This window comes from Notolepis coatsorum (assembly GCF_963971535.1).
Source record: "Notolepis coatsorum genome assembly, chromosome: 3".
NCBI lineage: Eukaryota > Metazoa > Chordata > Actinopteri > Aulopiformes > Paralepididae > Notolepis > Notolepis coatsorum.
Genome location: NC_140167.1, coordinates 27,175,175 through 27,195,992, shown reverse-complemented (window position 1 = coordinate 27,195,992; position 20,818 = coordinate 27,175,175). Strand labels below are relative to the sequence as shown.

Genomic DNA, 20,818 nt, shown 5'->3' with positions numbered 1-20,818 from the left:
CGTGCACTATTCTCACCTTCCCTGGCGCCGCCTCGGACAAGAGCTATGGAGATGACGGATATAAGATGGACAAGTTAAAGGTGCTATAGGTAAAGTCTTTATGTAATCTTTATTTTTAATACATCCACAGAGCTTTTAGAAAGGTGTGGAATAAAAGTATTGCTTTTCACTCCAATTTTCTTTATTTATGAATAATTAATTTATGAAATGATCATTTAAAAAATGTTGGCGGTTTAGAACCGAATGTTGTTATGTACATGTTGCATCCATGTATCCCCTCCCTACTTACCATTTACCCATGTGGAATGCACCTGATTGGATAACTGGCAGCTTGCTCAACATCAAATGTATCTTTTTCTACATAAAGTTGAACCGAAAACTTGTTTCTGACAACTAGTATAAACTAGTTTGATCTGAACTTAGTTCGATGGTACAGTGTACAGTGATTACGATAATTATTGTACCCTATGTAATCCTATGTAAATACACCATTGTTTTGGTCTGACTTGCTCTAGTGCAGCATCTAGTGGCTGAATGTTATCTATAGCACCTTTAAATGAAAGCTAGAAAAGTCATTTAAAAAATCATCTAGTCTGTCTGCATGTGGATCTTGACACATGTCTGGCATTTCTAGAGGTACAGTACTATTTGATCAATCAGTCCACCTTAAAACAAGGACACTCAAATTGAATAACCCACACTCTGATTTAAAACTAACCAATTAAATGTGCCATAGTCTACATGGCAGGGATGAGCTCCCTTCACTTTCAATGCAATCAATTCAGGAAGTGGGTTTTCTTAACACTTTCAGTGCCCAGCAGGGGGCGCACATTTAGTGCTTGAATGCCCACCATCCATTTCAATGTTAGCATTAATATCGCCTAATCTATGTTTTAAATTATGGCTATGTGTCTAATCTGCCCGTCGCTTATCAATGACTCATTTTCCAGTCAACATTGTCGAAGCGGATTGTTTTTTTATCGGTTCATTTCGGTTTTATAGCATTTTGAAAAGCCCTCGTTTTCAAGGGGGAAAAAAAGAATCCGTGATAAACGCCCTGTACTGTAATATTCTAGAACGGTCATTTTTCGGCCTATTTATGAATCGTTTTCAAATAAACGCTAGATTATCGATAGTATGTGTACGTATGCACGCTGGTGCCGCGAGCTGAAAATCGATTCTCTTAGTTCCTGATCGCTCGTACAGTCAAACAGCCATATCACATATAGGGGAAAAGCTTATATCTCCGTGAAAACAGGTCTGATTATCCTAAGACTGGTAAAAATAGATTCCTTACCTGAGATCAGATGGTATCCAAATGGATTATTCCAATTCCTGATCGCCATTCCAAAAATCAATCATTTTATTGATCCAACGCATATACTGTAAAACACATATTACACGCTGTGCTGAGGGTCCACAATGAATCTGATCGGCTCCGGTTATATGCGTGAGAAGTAAAATGTGGATTCCGGAGTTTTTTTCTCTCATCCATTTTCATTGAGTCCAATCCAAAAGGGTGCATTACCATCTGGGAGACGATAGGGGGCGCTTTTTTCACATCTGAGCGCCTGGTGGGGCAGGTTTACCAACGGTAGACTCGGTTGATGAAATATGAATTCAGATTGCTGAAATCACGAAAATTCTCGTGATGGGCATTCAGGGGGCGGGCTGATAACCCGAGATATCTCGTGATGGGCATTCAAAGTGTTAACAAATATTGAAAAACCTTTGTTATGGGAGGATTACAATATCCAACCTATTAACCCTTTTACTGCCACACGACAGAAGGTTAACCCTTTACTATCACACAACCATCCGCGGAGCTAATGATGCTAATGATGGAGCATCGCCGTCGGTTGTGTGATAGACAGTAAAGGGATAACCTTCTGTATTGTCACAGTGAAAGGGTTAACCGGCTGTCGTGTGGCAGTGAAAGGGTTAAGAAATAACTGAGAACGAATGCTCAAATGAATAGCCTAAATGGATTGAACTGAAAGTGAATGGAGCACGGCCCTGAATGAGCGCGTGAGTGAGCGTGTGAGTGAGCACGTGAGTGACCCCAGTGCATTTTAAAGGAACAGTTCCTCCCAAGCACTGGGCATCCTGGTACCTTCATCCCAGGGAGGAAGCGAGTGTCCTTCTCCACCAGCAGTAGGTCCGAGGCCCCGGCATTGAGAATGGACCGGGTCAACCCCCCAGGACCAGGGCCCACTTCACACACGTGGGCATCCTTCAAACTGCCTGCCTGACGCACTATTTTGTCTAAAAACAATTAAGGTAGAAAGAACATGTCCAAATGTTTCAACACACAGTTCTACACACAGTATAATAATAATAATAATAATAATAATAATAATAATAATAATAATAATAATAATAATAATAATAATAATAATAATAATAATAATGGGCATGTAGTTTGTGAATTAGACTGAATATACTTTTCAGTTGTGGTACTCATGCATCACAATAATTAAGACCATATTCGACAACAGAAGGTCTTCATCTGCGTCTCGGATGTCCAAATTGAGATTAATGGCGCATGGGCGTTCCTATGACAGTCTACCTCTGCGTGAGGAAGTTGGGGAATGCATTAATCCAATACACACACCCACACCCACAGTCACCTTGTCCAAGGACGTGGGAACAGATCAGACCTGCACTGCATCACTGATAATCACATTAGGGGTGCCTGTGCTGCATTGACTTTAGTCTGTTCACATTAGCAGAAGATCTACTCAGCCTGGGCCTCCACAGAAAAGCCTGTCAGTTCCGATGCCTAGGAACAAGCCCATGCGAGGTGGGGTGCACTCAAGTGCATAGGATGTGAACACTCTATCGTGTCCTCGACGCAGCAGACACAGTAGCGAAGTACAGTAGCAGGCAGGCGTTGGTGCATTGCAGATAGAGCGAGGGGTACAGGAGAGAGGGGGGGCTGACTCACCTGTGAGCCTCAAGTCCAGCAGGAAGTTCTGAGACAGCTGTTTTTCTGCGCGGAGGTTGTACAGCTTGATCACCTCACCGATGGTGGGCAGGGGAGGCAGCCGGAAAGAGGCCAGCTTTCCAGATGCAACCATCTTTCAAGAGTGCACTGTGAGGAATGTGATAGAGGGGCGGGATAAAATTCCCCGATTGCTTAAGTCCTTCTGTAGCAGAGCAATTTAGAGGTTCAGAGGTGTAAATGTTAAATTAATTAGTGAAATTGATAATGACATGCGATTATGATGTCGTACTACTGCATATTCTCAGGTGTCACTATGAGAGGGACTGTATGAGGGATTTGGCTTCTATGGCTGAGAATGTTTCATTGGAAAGATCATTTTGTATTGACAGTACCTACTAGGCATTTGACATGATGCAAACATATTGGATTGAGTCATAACCTGATCTCCAACACCACCTAGTGGTATAATAACCAAACTACATCGTGCACCGAGAAAACAGTCCATGACAGATAATGTTACCTTGTGCGCCTTCATTTGAGATCGCTATGACCTCTCCAAGGGGCTTCGTACATTGATATTGTGTACATTTAACAGATATCATCGTCATTTCATGAAAGGCTGTTAAACCATTCTACTTAAATAGCAGCTAAGGAGAGTCGTTACATTATTATCATGTGTGCGTGAATAATACTAATTCAATAACGAAGCTATGCCCGACAATTAAGTTTGAGACTCGCTCATGAGGAAATCCAAAACAGTAAAAACAATGCACGCCGTTTGTTGACATTGACCTGACAACACTGACTGGTTAGCTAGCTAACGTTAGCTTTGTGAGCTAACCATAGATGACAGGCTCAGCCCTCGTCTTTCGTAACTGGGCTGCCATGAAAAGCCTCTCAATTGCAACAGGACACTCGACATGATTTCAGTGGACAGAGGTAACGTTACTGTGGATTAAACAAGGTAAGGACAAAAGGAGAAATGTGAAAAAGTGGACCCACGTTTCTCACCAGACTGGACGTTCTTCCTGAAACCAAGAAATTGGTGGCTAGACTGTCCAATGGGGTTGTAAGAATCGTGCGCTCGACCAATCAATTTGGGGTAGGCGGGACTTCGCTTTGCCCTTGAACATTCACGTATTGTTGATGTAATGACGTATCACAACCGAACGAGGGAGACACATTCAGCCGGCCAGTGTATTGATTCTGTACTGCATCTATTTTATTTTCAGTGAATATAAAATACACTACTATTGATTTATGTATTCCTTGAGGAGCAATTCATTCTGGTGGCGCCATTATTCATCCTCAGCATGTTTTTTCTCTATTCTACTAACGACTAAGGCCAACCTTGAAGCATCCTTTTAAAAAATCATTAGATTTTCCTTGATTCAGAGGTAACTGTATTTCTTGTATAATAGGCTAATATTGTATGATGTGGTATGTTTGCATGAATACAGCTATACTGTTAACTGTTTAATGTTGTCAATATAACATCCAGTTATAGTCCATTTATTGTAGAACAACGTTTATTTAATTTTAGTCAGAATGAGAGCAGAGAAAATTTCATTATGGTGGGAATACTCAGCATGAAGCCCACGCATGCTCTTACGATAAACATGCAATAACCCCGGGTTCTACCATCATTATGAATTCAGCTGCAGACTTCTACACAGTAAGTAGACACATTCAGCTAATTTAATTATCCTCTCAGCCTAGAGAGTGACAGGCAGGCTAGCACACCGTAGGGTACAAATTCATCATCTCTGTGTTTTGGGCCTTGTTGGATGCAGCACAGCTGTTGGCTAGGGGATGAACCCTGTGGCTTTGTGGTCTTCTCCTGTCTTCGGTGCTGTTAGCCGGGCCACGCGCTGGGTCAGAAGGTGTCAGGCGCGCTTTTGTGTTGAGCTGTGAATCCACAGCCCCTTCAGGGTTTTTCCGGATGAGTGGCAGTTATACGCCGCCCGCTGTCGACTCAGACCCGAAAAAGGAAGGAGAAAAAAAACACACATCAGTGTGGCAGTGATGATGCCGTTGGCTGCTGCTATGGAAACAGAGGGACCAATCATATACTTCAGAGCGCCGGCTTTGTATGGGCATGTTGTCTTCCTGTGTCTCCTGCAAAGTCACCTCTCCAACAGTTTATTCAATTAGTATGGCATAGCACAGACACCAAGCGCTGATCTAGTCTCATAACATTTAAATGCAGTTTATATGCATCCCCAGCATCCACCGCTCTCTGTGTGTGTGTGTGTGTGTGTGTGTGTGTGTGTGTGTGTGTGTGTGTGTGTGTGTGTGTGTGCGTGTGAGTGAGAGAGTCAGGGGGGGGGGGGTAGTGGAGGATCTGGGTTGTTGTGCATTCAGCTCTGCTACACAGACCCTCCACCACACAGGGAATCTCATTAATGTCTCTTCTCTTGTGTAGAAGAAACAACACATGTCCTACAGCAACATGTACCTCAATGCCACCATATATCAGTCTAGACTAGTCTAGTCTGGGCTTCACAAGCAGTCTTCTATAGGGGGTGTACAAGTAGTGTACTTGTCTAGTCCAAGTCTAGTCTAGTGTGGTCATCTAGTTTTGTCTAGTGTCTGGTGGTCTGTGCTATTAGATGCCATTAGACTCTGTCCTACTAAGACTAGTCTAGTTGAGAAAGTCAGCTAGAGGTCAATAGCTGGCTAGCTATACTTTGACCAGTTTTTGACCACGTTTTCATGCAAATGTTATGTAACATTATTGATCTCTTGACATTAAAACATTGTTACGTCACTAATGTGTAAAATGATTTAACAAAAGTTCTTATCAAATGCGACAAGCTCATTTATATGTCAATGAAGAGGAGTAATGCTTGTTTTGTCACATGTTGGAATGTAATCTCAGACAGTCACCAAACAACGTGAGGCCTGGTCTAACTGGTTTAATATCCATTCATTTGAGGACTTAAGTTTATAAAAAATAAAAAGATTGCTCAAGTTCTGAAAATTATTTGACTTCCAATTTCATATTCCCTCAGCAGGCTGGCCCCTAGACAACTGGCAGGCATTTACATGCAGGACACAAATCAAACACACAGGTTGAAGTATGTACACAGAATGACATGAATAGGCTACATTTGGTTGAATCATGAGAAAGGTGTTCTCCAAAGATAATTCAGTAATAGAAAGATTGGCTTGTCAGGTGGAAACAATCAACCACATTTTGAGCTTTGGACGATAGCTCAGCAGAGGCTGGTGTTTGTCAACCATACAATCTTAGGAATTAAATACCAAAAAGTTATTTGCCTAGTTTTGGAGATATCTGCTGTCAGTATTTGCTGCCAATAAACTAAATCAAATAAACCTCAAAAGCAATGTCTCTTTCCAGAATGTCCCAGTTACTCAAGATAATCCACAGACCTTGTTGTGAGCAGTTTCATGTAAATGGTAAATGGTGCATTTATATAGTGCTTTTATCCAAGACGCTTTACAATTTTTTCTCATTTTTCCAGATGCCGGTGCCAACCTGCTCATCGGGAGCAATTATGGGTTAAGTGTCTTGCTCAATGACACTTCGACACACTGCCTGGGAGGAGCAGAAATCGAACCGGGAACCTCCTGTCGCTCCCATAGGGACATGGAACATGTACACCCTTATAACACCCTCATTTTTCAAATGTATGTTTTGCATTTTTGAGCACCGCAAATCAGAAATCATGACCTGGTCATTTCCAATTACTTTATTGGACCACAAAAGGAAATGTGAACTACATATAAAAGCTAAATCAGATCCAGATCTTCCCTCGGCTGTCTAGGATCGTCTAGTCTTGGGTTTCTCAAACGTTCATTGACTCAGTCACAAATTGCCTCCATGCTGAAAATGGCATATTGTGCTTTGACTTGTTCCACCAACGTCTTCCTGAGGTTCACAGGTAAAGCACGTTACCCTGCCGGTGTGATGGATTACGGTTTATGTGGGTTTGATTTTAATTTATTCTTGTGTGCTTTGGATGTATTTAGGGTTTTCTCTGGTGAGCTGTCAATCACCAGACACCAGTTAATTGCCATGCGGCATGGCAGGTGTGTGGGCTTGATTGCCACCTGATTGGTGTCTGTGTTTGGATGCTTGTCCATTTCATGTTTTCCCTCAATAGTAGAGGAGTGTCCCAAGCTCATGATTCTAGGGTTTTCTCTGTCTATAGTGCTGTTGGTTTCTTTGTTGTTTTCAACTGCTAGGCAGTGGTGGTTACTTTGGGGTTTCCCCCCTGTTATTTTATACTGGTGTTTTGTGTTTTCTACAGCTTTCATTTTTATTTATTTTGTTCTTGTGTTTTCCCCAACCCTCTCTCAGCGATTCCAGTGGTTATCCCTCTCTGGCATAACTTTATTCTCCTTTTTGTGTGTGTGTCTGCGTGTGTGTCCTACCCCCCCCCCCCCCGCCAGGTGCATAATAAAGACATCTGGAGTCAATGTAGACCTAAATACTCTTGGCCTGTACCAATATAATTATGCAACTGTGAGTTGGCTGAATTGCACCAATATAATATATGCAACTGTGAGTTGGTAGACTGAATTGCACCAATATAATATATGCAACTGTGAGTTGGTAGACTGAATTGCACCAATATAATATATGCAACTGTGAGTTGGTAGACTGAATTGCACCAATATAATATATGCAACTGTGAGTTGGTAGACTGAATTGCACCAATATAATATATGCAACTGTGAGTTGGTAGACTGAATTGCACCAATATAATATATGCAACTGTACTGTTGCGGATTGAGATTGAACATTTGCAATGTTAGTAAACGGTAAGGAGAGGCAGGGCATGGCAAATGAAAATGACATAATAGCTACGCTACTGGAGTCTCATGGCTGTTTGTATTCAATGTCAATTTGTCCGCTCTTCCGTTCATTTTTGTTGTAACTTGCTGTTTTTAAATAGCCTATAGCTGACATTAGCAGCGCCATCCATCAATGATGGAAAATGACAAGACTTTTTTTTGCATGGATTAGCCAGCCTACCGATGCGGGACAGACAAGGAATTCATCCATGGGGAAAGTTGGATTTTGACAGCAAGTCATTCTGCTCACATAACGAAGATACACATAACAAGATTGTTTATGAGATGTCAGATAATTATTCTGATGATAATGTAGCAGGGTGGATTATCCCTGCTTCGTGGGAACTGTGGGGTGCGGTCAATAGGTAGCGAGACACAGTAGCACCCTGGCCAGCTGCACCTCCGTCTTTGGGGTCCGGAGCGTCAACTGGAGGCTGGTAGTGGGGGTGAATGAGGCCCAGGGTTTACAAACCTGGTCCGGTACTCTGGTCTTCCTCCCTCTCTCTGGAGTAGTCCGCAGTACTCCCCAACACACCCTCACCCTCCACAGTTGCCCCTTTTTCCCTCCCACACCTACTGACCGGATGGTAGAGAAATAACTGGGTTCCCCCCGCAAGCAGTACCCTCCCTTAGTGAGACGACCAGAACCCTTACAATGGAAAAGGTAGAATAGCAAGGGGTTACGATTACATATATTACCCGTAGCAAAGGGTTAGGGTTAGGGTTAGAAATAATGAAAGACACACACAGTGCTCCCGCTCTGGATGACTGTATTGTAACTCAGCCTGGTTACAACAAAGCTACGGCTGGTGATTACTGCACCATGGGTATCCATACAATAATTACTGGCATGAATTATTAGCATAAGTCAATTACAGTATCACACACAGGCACCAAGTGCTCTCAGGTACCCAGACTAAACGCTGCCCACGTCTGGGCGGACCACAGTATTCACCTTCTTTAAGGAATTACACTCTTACTGTCCCCGGTTGAGAATATGGGGAAGGAAGGGGGGAGCATAGGGAAGAGAATAAAGGGATTCACAGAACGGGAATTATTTAGGAAATACACACCTTATCACGCTCAAAGAAAAGGAATAAAATAAAAGAGTGAGCCCACAAAATACCTTGCAAAAGTCCTATGCTAATACCGGTATATATTGTCTGGGGTACCCCTATTGAACTGTGGTTAACAACGTTAACTTCGCCCGCGGGCAGCACCACACTGTATACTGTATATGGAGTCGGGAGCATCAATGCTCGTTTGTACTCATCCGAAATGGCCGCCTCGTCACTCCACTGTTGTCCGGGAGGCAAGATGGCGTCGAACACTCGCGCCGCAGGGGCTAGCAGGCGGAGCTATAGCAGAGAGGCAGTGCTGGCTGAGCTGGTGCTGGGCGAACTCTGCCGGTGGTAAAGAACTCCCCGTGTCCTGCAGGCAGCCTGGGGCAGGGTGTGCTGCTGCTCTCCGGTGCAGACAGCTGTTGACGCCCGGGCAGACTGCTTGGATGTCCCGTACGTCTCTGGCACGCAGACTATACCGTCACTGTAACTAGGTATAACACGAGCAATGCTACTGTGAACCTTAGCCGCACGCTACTTATACCGCTCACTGTAACTAGGTATAACTCGACTCTTAGTGCCCGACTCTGCACTTAATGTTCGTAATATCATAACACTGGTACTGCTAGGATATCGTCTCCACTAGCCAGTACTTCCTATCACCCGTCACGGTTCCACGGGGCACTCCGGCATAAACGTCAGCAACGGGGCTGTCTAGAGCTCCCCCGTTAGACGTGACTTCTCGTGGTCAAGTTCACTGCCGAGAAGAGAACGACTTCCGCTGCACTCCTCTCTTTATCATCTCTCAGCTCTCTCCGCCACTCTCTGCCTGCTACTGCCCCCTGCTGGTCCCGCCTGCCAGTCACACGGGGAGACGCACTGTAAAATATGAATCAATACTGTCATTTATGATCCGTATTCACATGCTCTTGGAACGGGGACGTTTGTGTCATTGTTCGTGTGAATCAATGACACTAGTTAGAATGTCTTTGTGTACAAAAAGGGATATAAACACAGTCAGCAGTTCTGAATAATATACCATATTTTCCAGACTGCTACATTTCCCCCACTTTGAACTTGCTAAGTCCTCTGCAAGTTAACAACAAAACAACAAAACAAACGCATGCATGAAAACGGTCCTGAGACCAACAGTTTCACACATCGGTTGACAATTACACATTATGCCAACAGTTTTACACACTCCCTCAGGAGTTGGACACACTGTTCCGCGAACACGCTCTTGAGCACGTAGTCCTGGCGATACCGAGCGGGTAGCCGACCTCTGGTGCTCCTCTGGGGCCGAGCGGCCTCCACTCTGGGGGGTTCCACCTCCCCCGCCTCCGACTCCGTGTCGGATTCCTCAGTGTCCGTCGGCGGGTCACGGACCACGGCCTCACCCTCCGGGGCCATCGGTGGACCGCCCGCGGCCTCCTCTTCGACTCCGTCTCCGCCGCCTTCCCCCTCCTCTCCTGAAGGGGTCGACTCCACCTCTGACTCGGCGCTTACGGCCTCCTCAGGGGCGTCCCGCAGGGGACCGGGGTGGTTACACGCCCTAGGATGCGGTTCCCGCCGGTGCCCGCAAGCACCTCCGATGTCTGATTCGGACGAGCTCCGCGGTGCCACCGGGATCTGTCGAGGGGCCCTCCCCCGCACTTCCGGGTCAGAAGCCGGGAAGGGACAGGTCTTGAGCTGGTCTCGATGCACGGTCCTTTCTGGACCCCCTGCTTCGGGCCTGACCGTGAACACGGGCGTCCCTTCGTGGCTCTGCTTAACCACCACATATGACGTAGGCTCCCACTTGTCTTGTATCTTATTACGGCCCCGGATTCGGTGGTCGCGTATCAGGACCCGGTCTCCGGCCCGCAGGAGTGCACCTCTGCTCTTCCTGTCGTAAATTCTCTTGCGTCGATGGGAAGCCTGCTTCGCCGTGGCCTCAGCGGCCTCCGCGGCGGCCTTTAGTCGCTCGTGGTGACTCTGCACCCACTCATCTAGGTCCGCCGCCCCCTCCTCAATGACGTCTCTGCCCCCTAGGACATCTCGGGGCATCCTAGCGTCCCTCCCGAAGAGCAGGTAGAAGGGAGAGTATCCAGTGGAGGAGTGCTCGTGGCAATTGTATGTAAGTACCAACTCGGGTAGGTGCTCCTTCCAGTCCCGCTTCTTCTCTGCGGGCAGACTACGCAGCATGTCGTGCATTGTCCGATTGAATCTCTCGCACTGCCCATTCCCCTGGGGATGGTAGGGCGTGGTGCGGCTCTTTGAAATCCCATACAGTCGGCAGAGCTCCTTGATGACGCTCGACTCGAAATTTCGCCCTTGATCAGCATGGAGTCGGGCAGGGCAACCGTAGTACACGAACCAATACTTGATGATGGCAGCGGCGGTGGTCTTCGCAGTCTGGTCTTTGGTCGGTACGGCAATAGTGAATCTGGTGAACATATCGGTCAGCACCAGTACGTTCTCATAGCCACCCACCGACCTCTCCAACACGGTGAAGTCCATGGCCAGGACCTCCATGGGTGCCGTCACGTTAGTGCAGGTCATCTGTGCCTGGGCTTTAGGGAACACGTCGCGGGCTAATGCACATCGCTTGCATTGCTTCACCCATTGCTTCACCTCTTCTGCCATTCCGATCCAGTAGTAACCTCGCCTCATCAGGACCACCGTCCCTTGTCCCCCGTAGTGTCCCGCGTCTTCGTGCTGGGTCTCGTAGATCCTCCTTCGCAGGGCTGTGGGCACCACCAGCTGGAGAACCTCCTCTCCATCCCGGGGATCGCTTACGCGCCGAAACAGCACTTGCTGATGCAGACGGAATCGTTCCCACTGCCCGTATAACTTGCGGAGTTTCGGGTCTCCTTCCTTCAGCTGTACTTTAGTGGGGGGGACCCCCTGTGCCACCGCCCGCCACACCGGACCCAACTCGGGATCGTCCGCCTGGAGCTGTCGCATTTCCGCCCAGTCATATCCGCTGTTCCCCTTCTGTGCCGCTATCCGTCGTGCGCCGACACTCGAGACCTCCCGCGTCTCTGTCGGTCTCCCAGGGCACAGCAGGGCCCGCACTTCCTCCGCTGGGACCATGACGTAGCCCTCGCGGGCGACTGGGGCGGGGACGGACAATGGAACGGCCCGTTCTTGGAGACCCTGACGGGTGTGGGTGCCAGCCGCGGCTATCATTAGGAAGTCTTTCTCGGTGTCTTCCACTTCAGGTTCTGATCGCATCGGCATGCGAGACAGAGCGTCTGCGTTCTGGTTGAGTCGACCAGGTTTGTAGTGCACCACGAAGTCATACTCCGCGAGCTGAGCGTTCCACCGCTGCTCCACTGCTCCCAGGTTGGCCGTGCCGAGGTGTCTCAACGGGTTGTGGTCGGTGATCACGGTGAACTGGGCGTACATCAGGAGGTCTCTGAACTTCTCGGTGACCGCCCACTTCAGGGCGAGGAGTTCCAGCTTGAACGCACTATAATTTTGGTCATTCCTTTCGGACCCACGCAGGCCTCGGCTCGCAAAGGCGATGACTCGCTCCACGCCCTCCTGTTCCTGACTGAGTACCGCTCCCAGTCCCAAGTAACTCCCGTCGGTGGTCACTATGAAGGGGAGCTGGAGGTCGGGGTAGGCCAGCACCGGGGGTGTCAAGAGGCACTGCCGCAGATGATCGAAGGCCGTCTGACACTGCGGCGTCCACTTGAAGGCCTCGGGCCGGCCCTTGGCGAACCCCTTTTTTTCTTTCCCCATCAGGGCGTGCAGTGGCTGGGCCACCTGGGCGAAGTGGGGCACGAACCGCCGATAATAGGACAGGAACCCGATCACCTGCCTCACTTCCTTCGCTGAGCGTGGCGCCGGCCAGTCCTCCAACGCCTTCACTTTGTCGGTGTCGACCTGTATGCCGGCCGCGGAGACGACGTGTCCCAGGAACTTGACTTCGGTCTTCAGAAGGAAGCACTTCCGGGGCTTGAGTTTGAGTCCATGCTCCCGAAGCCGTCCAAACACCAGGTCCAGCTTCTGACAGTGGCTCTCGAAGTCGCTGGCGAACACCAAGACGTCGTCTAGGTAGACGAGTAGGACGTCGAAGGCCAGGTCCCCCAGCACGGCGGTCATCAACCGCTGGAACGTCGCTGGTGCGTTACACAGTCCGAAGGGCATACGAGTCCACTGGTAGAGGCCGAAGGGCGTCGTGACAGCCGTCTTCTCTTGGTCTTCCTCTTTCACCGCCACCTGGAAGTAGCCGGCGGTGAGATCGAGCGAGGAGAAGATCTTGGCCTGCCCCAAGGCGTCTAGGGACTCCTCGATACGAGGTAGGGGGTAGGCATCCCGGTGTGTCACGTTATTTAGGCGGCGGTAATCGCAGCAGAACCGCACGGAGCCGTCTTTCTTTATGACGATCACGGCTGGTGACGCCCACGGACTGCAGCTCTCTACCAGGACACCCAGGTCCACCAGATCTTGCACGTGTCTCTTTACTTCTTGGAACACGTGGGGCGGTATTCGGCGGTGCCGTTGCTTGACCGGGTGTGCGTCACCAGTGGGAACGTAGTGTGTGACCGTGGTTGTGTAACCATAGTCCCCGTCGTCAACGGAGAACACCGCCTTGTGTTTCTCCAATACTTGATTCAGCCGACTCACTTGGGCCGGTGTGAGATCCTGCAGGTTCGCCTGTACGTCCACGGCGAGCCCGCGGGTCTTCCCGTCCGGCTCCGCCTCTGGCGGGCGGTCCCGAGTCTGAATCGCCGTCACTCGGACGCCTCCTTCCACTTCCTCCACGGTCACTCTCTCCTTAGGCCGTACCTGACGGGGGCAGTGGATCTCTGCCAACCTGGCCCGGGGTCGGAGCACCATCTCGACGTTGGTCGGGTTCAACACCCGCACAGGCACTCTCCCCTGTCGGGCGTATGCCACCACGTTCGCCACCAATAGTCCGGGAGGCAGGTTGGCCCTCGGCGTGTGCTCTATCATCACGGGACGCCGCATCCCCGCTGTCGTCTCACAACGGCCTGGGACGACCACTTCGCTGTGCGGGGGAATGACCACTGGTTCCCTGCCGGCCACTTTGACGTACCCCATCCTTCCCGGGGCGATACACTCTCGGGCTTCCTGGGCCATGGCGGCGACCACACGGCGGATGGCGACGCTCCCCGCGTCGACACGTCTTCGGCTCGCCGGCCGCATCCCCTTGATCCCCTTGAACAGGCCATCTACCCCGCCGAGCACGTTCATGCCCAGAAGTCCCGGGATAGCGTCTCCTGTGGCCACTCGGCCTGGATCGTCTTTTAGTATGAATATGCATTTCCCCGGAAATGTCATATCCAGGCACTTCACTTCGGCGTAGAGACACCCCACCACTGGGATCTCCAACCCGTTGGCGGCGAAGAGAGTGATCCAGTTGGAGGGGGTCAACCGCGACCGCGGGAAGTGTCTGCGGAAGTGGCTTTCGGTCATGGTGGTGACTTCGGCGCCGGTGTCGAAGAGGCAGCAGGTCTCGACCCCGTCAATCTGGACGTCTAAGGTGAGACATTCCCCCATGTCTTGCGTCTTAGTGCCCCCTGCGGCCGAGTCGGCGACTCCGGTTACGACGCCGTTGACTGCCCTTCGGGATCCGGGTCGGTCCCCTGACGAGCCCGGAACTTCGGGGGTGGGGGCAGGGGCTGGGTGGGGCTCGCTGGCGTGGCGGGGGCACTCCCTGCTGATGTGGCCCGGCTGATTGCAGGCATAGCAAATCAACCTGCCCTCTTCGTCCCGGCGGGGCAGTTCCCGCTTAGCGGCGGGCGCGTCGTCTCTGCGTCGCCGTCCGGGGCCGCCTCTCTGGGTCGCGTCCCGCGTCTGTTGGACGGCCTGGAAGAGTTGCTCCTGACGTGCGTCCAGCCGCTCTTGCCCTGCGAAGAGCCGCTTAAAAGCTCCCTGTATTGCGTCTCCGCTCATCGGGGCCTCTCGTCCTTCTGCGGCTGCGGCGTGGACCAGGGCCTGGGCGCCACCCCTATTGGGGGGCAGGACCATCTCCTCCTCCGACCAGTCTATCGCCGCCATCATCAATTCGAGAAACGTCTGCTCTCCGTTCTCTTTTATGGACTTCTTCATCTCCCGTCGCAGCATCCCATCCTTCAGGCCTACCACAAACTGCTCCTGCAGCCGGGCGGCAGGATCCGCGACTCGTTGGGGTTCCCGGCCCTGTATGCGACGCATCTGTTCCTGTAGATCATACGCAAACTCCCTCACGGTCTCGCCATCTCTTTGTCGGCGGTCGAGGAACTCTCTCAGGCGTTCACTGACCGAGGTCTTGTCTCCGTACGTCTCCTGCAGCACCCGGAACACGGCGTCCGGCTCCGGGGCGGTCCCTTCTAGCACGAAGCGCACTGTCCGTTTAGCCGCGCCCTTTAGATGCTGCTGTACGAACTCCGCCTGTTCGTCACCGGGCACTCTGCTGCTCCGAAAATGCACCTTCATGTCTCGGATCCAGTCGTCCACCAGCGGCTCTCCTCTCTCTTTCCCCCCTCCAAATTCGCTGCACTTCCGCTCTCGTTGGACGTACACCACTGGGAGGGGCGCTGGAGGAAGCTGTTGGATCATGGCTTGGGCCAAGGCACGCGACTCTCTGTGCCTGGCCTGCTCCAGTTGTTCGTGTTGGTGGTCTAGGGCTTCCGCCTGGTCTTGGAGTTGACCCTTTAGGAACTCCACTTCGGCGGTCAAGGTCTGCACCGTCTCGGCTCCCCCCTCTTCCTCTTTGAGCGGGGGCGGCGAGTCACCTCCTTGCGTCACCCGGGACGGCCCGGCTTTGGCATCGGGCTTCGGGTTGTCGTTGTCCGACATCTCAGGTCTCTGGGTCGTCACTTACAAGGGAGTGGAGTAGGATGTTGATCCTGTTCGTGACGCCAAATGTAGCAGGGTGGATTATCCCTGCTTCGTGGGAACTGTGGGGTGCGGTCAATAGGTAGCGAGACACAGTAGCACCCTGGCCAGCTGCACCTCCGTCTTTGGGGTCCGGAGCGTCAACTGGAGGCTGGTAGTGGGGGTGAATGAGGCCCAGGGTTTACAAACCTGGTCCGGTACTCTGGTCTTCCTCCCTCTCTCTGGAGTAGTCCGCAGTACTCCCCAACACACCCTCACCCTCCACAGTTGCCCCTTTTTCCCTCCCACACCTACTGACCGGATGGTAGAGAAATAACTGGGTTCCCCCCGCAAGCAGTACCCTCCCTTAGTGAGACGACCAGAACCCTTACAATGGAAAAGGTAGAATAGCAAGGGGTTACGATTACATATATTACCCGTAGCAAAGGGTTAGGGTTAGGGTTAGAAATAATGAAAGACACACACAGTGCTCCCGCTCTGGATGACTGTATTGTAACTCAGCCTGGTTACAACAAAGCTACGGCTGGTGATTACTGCACCATGGGTATCCATACAATAATTACTGGCATGAATTATTAGCATAAGTCAATTACAGTATCACACACAGGCACCAAGTGCTCTCAGGTACCCAGACTAAACGCTGCCCACGTCTGGGCGGACCACAGTATTCACCTTCTTTAAGGAATTACACTCTTACTGTCCCCGGTTGAGAATATGGGGAAGGAAGGGGGGAGCATAGGGAAGAGAATAAAGGGATTCACAGAACGGGAATTATTTAGGAAATACACACCTTATCACGCTCAAAGAAAAGGAATAAAATAAAAGAGTGAGCCCACAAAATACCTTGCAAAAGTCCTATGCTAATACCGGTATATATTGTCTGGGGTACCCCTATTGAACTGTGGTTAACAACGTTAACTTCGCCCGCGGGCAGCACCACACTGTATACTGTATATGGAGTCGGGAGCATCAATGCTCGTTTGTACTCATCCGAAATGGCCGCCTCGTCACTCCACTGTTGTCCGGGAGGCAAGATGGCGTCGAACACTCGCGCCGCAGGGGCTAGCAGGCGGAGCTATAGCAGAGAGGCAGTGCTGGCTGAGCTGGTGCTGGGCGAACTCTGCCGGTGGTAAAGAACTCCCCGTGTCCTGCAGGCAGCCTGGGGCAGGGTGTGCTGCTGCTCTCCGGTGCAGACAGCTGTTGACGCCCGGGCAGACTGCTTGGATGTCCCGTACGTCTCTGGCACGCAGACTATACCGTCACTGTAACTAGGTATAACACGAGCAATGCTACTGTGAACCTTAGCCGCACGCTACTTATACCGCTCACTGTAACTAGGTATAACTCGACTCTTAGTGCCCGACTCTGCACTTAATGTTCGTAATATCATAACACTGGTACTGCTAGGATATCGTCTCCACTAGCCAGTACTTCCTATCACCCGTCACGGTTCCACGGGGCACTCCGGCATAAACGTCAGCAACGGGGCTGTCTAGAGCTCCCCCGTTAGACGTGACTTCTCGTGGTCAAGTTCACTGCCGAGAAGAGAACGACTTCCGCTGCACTCCTCTCTTTATCATCTCTCAGCTCTCTCCGCCACTCTCTGCCTGCTACTGCCCCCTGCTGGTCCCGCCTGCCAGTCACACGGGGAGACGCACTGTAAAATATGAATCAATACTGTCATTTATGATCCGTATTCACATGCTCTTGGAACGGGGACGTTTGTGTCATTGTTCGTGTGAATCAATGACACTAGTTAGAATGTCTTTGTGTACAAAAAGGGATATAAACACAGTCAGCAGTTCTGAATAATATACCATATTTTCCAGACTGCTACAATAAGATAAGATATTCCTTCATTGATCCCCTTGGGGGAAATTCAGGCAGATCATAGCAGCATGGGGAGGGGGGGGGGTATATGGTAATGGTAGAAGACATAATACAGGCAATACAATTATAGTACAGTAGAAAAGTAAAAATAGGCAGTGTAAGCATTATAATTAGCTCTATATAGTATATGCATAGATGCTTTAGTCCAGGGGTTCTCAACCTTTCTGCTGCCAAGGCACTCCTGTGTTCAATAAAATATTCCAGGGCACCCTACATACGATAAAGACTTTTCCGGTCCTGTCTTTTTTGCTACAATGATGACAAAAGTGCTTGCTTTCAAAATAATGTTTATTTAAGAAACCGGGAAACACATTTGTATGTATATGCAGGCTATATAATGCATTATTAACAGGTGTTTCAGGTCTAAATGGCTTAGTACGGTTGACATTACACTGCTTGTAGTAGAAAATCAAATAGCATATTTCTTTAAATAAAATTACAGAAAATTATCACTAAAGTGCTATCTGTTGCAGCTGCACACTTTTCCATAAAAATTGCATATTTGGATAAGTGTGACCATTTCTCAAAAACTGAAAATCATGTATTTTTTTTTAAATACAGAAAAGGATCACTAAAGTGCTATCTGTTGCAGCTGCACTGTTCTCCATAAAAATAGCATATTTGGATAAGTTTGACCATTTCTCAAAAACTGAAAATCATGTGTTTTTTTTAAATACAGAAAAGGATCACCAAGTTACCATTTCTCAAAAAATATAAATAAATACAGAAAATAAGCACTTGTTCACTCAGTGGACATTTCTAGCTCAATGCGAGGTCTGCTGCTGCTGGCTAATAATACGGTCAATACGTGGGGAGATCTTTGACAAGGCAACACTCATCCTCAAGGCTCAACTTGGCCCTATATTTTGTTTTCAGAGCTGTCATGGATGAAAAGCCAGCTTCACACAGATATGTGGTGCTGAATGGTATCAACACCTTAACTGCTGCATCATGAGATACTTGGTACTCAAGTTCAAGTTTCTTTATTAGTTGTCACACAGAAGTACAGAATACTTTTATACAAAATGCTTCTTTCTGTTACGCTCCAGAGACTGTGCTAGACAAAAATAGATACGTATAAAATAAAATAAAATAAGTATAGCAGTATAAAATAGAAGTCACGTACGTAGACACAAGTGTTCAGTATGTACATATGTACAATGTTCAATGCAGAGTAGAAGTAACTGAGTTACCATACAATATACTATATAGTGCAAAGGAGAAATGGGATGAGGTACAATTTACAGTAAGGTGTAATGAGGTATGGGTTGTAGTGCAAATTCTTTACCAATAAATATAAAGTGTGTTTAGGTGTTCTAAAGTGGGTGCTGCAGTGAGTTGTTTGTTTAAAGTGAGTGTGTGCGTGTGGATGTGTGTGCTGTGAGTGCATTTGATGGTTGTTACATAGTGTTATTGTTCGTTGAGCATCCTTGTGGCCTGGGGATAGAAGCTTCTTCTGAGTCTTTCTGTGCTTACCATGAGACTCCGGTATTGCTTGCCTGACCGCAGCAGTTCAAAGAGGCAGTTGTTTGGGTGGCTGGAGTCTTTTATAATTCTCTTAGCCTTACCCATGCACCGCTTGTTGTAAATGTTCTGGAGAGTGGGAAGCCCCCCTCCAATTGTGCGTTCGGCTGAACGGGCCGCGTGTTGCTTTTTAACAGTGGAGGAGTGCAAGAATGTGACAATTTGACCATGTGACCGCGGCAGCGCGAGAGAGCGGCAGTGCGGAAATAGGCTGTCTATTGCCATTCTCTAAGACAAACGCTAACCTTAACCAGCTCCTTAACAGCGCCTAAACTTAACCGTTCTAACCTTAACCAACTCCGAAACAATGCCTAACCTTAACCTTAACCATGCCTAACCTTAACCTTAACCATAGAAAGAATATTGCCATTCTTTAAGACAAACTCTAACCTTAACCAGCTCCTTAACAGCGCCTAAACTTAACCGTTCTAACCTTAACCAACTCCGAAACAATGCCTAACCTTAACCTTAACCTTAACCATGCCTAACCTTGAAATTGAACCTTGAATTGAAAATGGGGGACCCTGATGTAAACAAGACGAAAGTCTTTCTCTGGTCTGCATCCCCTTAACAATTGTGTGTATTGAGCTGTACTGTATTGTACCCATTCTGCAATCTGTTAATAAAGTTTTCAATCAATCAATCAATCAAAACCTTAACCGGCGAAAGAATACACGTTAAAAAAAAATGTATGGGATTCGAACTTGTCAACAACGGACCGCAGGACCGCTGCGCTGCCAGGTGAGCTGAGCTTCGAATGAAAATCATGGCGGATTAGGGCTACATAATGCCGCAAGCTCTGCCGCTCCGCTCTGCGGTTGCCGCGCCTGCCGCGGGGCGTGTCGCAGCCAATCAGGGAAAACGCGGAAGCAACGGCAGCACTGCTCCGCTGTTAATAAGCAATAGGCGAACGGGCCACTCTCTGTACTCAGCACCACACTCTGAAACTAGCTCTCCAGGTGGTATAAGATGAGATTTCAATGAGTTCTTCCAAGAGTTTGGATGGAGATGTGTCAGGAAGCTTTGTCTCAATTTAGTCTGTAAAGGTTTTTTTTATCCAGAGTAACTTGGTGATCCTTTTCTGTGTTTTATTAAATAATGATTTTCAGATTTTGAGAAATGGTCAAACTTATCCAAATATGGTCTTTTCATGGAAAACAGCTGCAACAGATAGCACTTTAGTGATAATTTTCTGTAATCCAAAAAGAATATATATTTTTTTTAATAAATCTCAAGGCACCCCTGGCAGCACCCCTGTTGAGAACCGCTGCACTACACCACTAAGGTACCCATGTACATGTCCCGCCTCAAAATGGTCCAGCACTCTGCAGCTAGGTTCCTTACCGGCACCAGAAAGAGAGAGCACATCACACCAGTCCTAGCCTCCCTACACTGGCTCCCAGTCCCACTTAGAATAGATTTCAAAATCCTCCTCCTCCTCTATCTCCACTATCGGGTGCAGCACCCCTATACATCACCGAGCTCATCACCCCCTACGCAGCACCCAGGTCACTAAGATCCTCCAACCAGGGTCGGCTGCCCCCCCCCCCCCCCCCCGCACCAGACTAAAAAAGAGAGGCGATCGCTTCTTCAAGGCCGTAGCCCCCAAACTATGGAACCAGCTTCCCCTGGAGATTCGATCTGCCCCTACGCTGGAGACATTTAAGGCCCGTTTAAAAACCCACTTTTATTCCCTAGCCTTCGATTAATCCTGATTCTCCCACACCCTAACCCACAC

At 48.9% G+C, this 20,818-nt stretch overlaps 1 protein-coding gene across 1 annotated transcript in view; it reads right to left on the bottom strand.

The window, feature by feature from the left end:
• tfb1m (transcription factor B1, mitochondrial) overlaps positions 1-3,976 on the bottom strand; it is a 41,165-nt gene extending 37,189 nt beyond the window's left edge. Inside the window, exons 1-4 of the mRNA XM_084311132.1 lie at positions 3,950-3,976; positions 2,948-3,094; positions 2,114-2,265; positions 8-43 (exon numbers count right to left, since the gene is read on the bottom strand). Of these exons, the coding sequence (XP_084167258.1) occupies positions 8-43; positions 2,114-2,265; positions 2,948-3,080 (321 nt within the window). The 5' untranslated portion in view covers positions 3,081-3,094; positions 3,950-3,976. The remainder of the gene's footprint in view (positions 1-7; positions 44-2,113; positions 2,266-2,947; positions 3,095-3,949) is intronic.
• Positions 3,977-20,818: the final 16,842 nt, after the last annotated feature.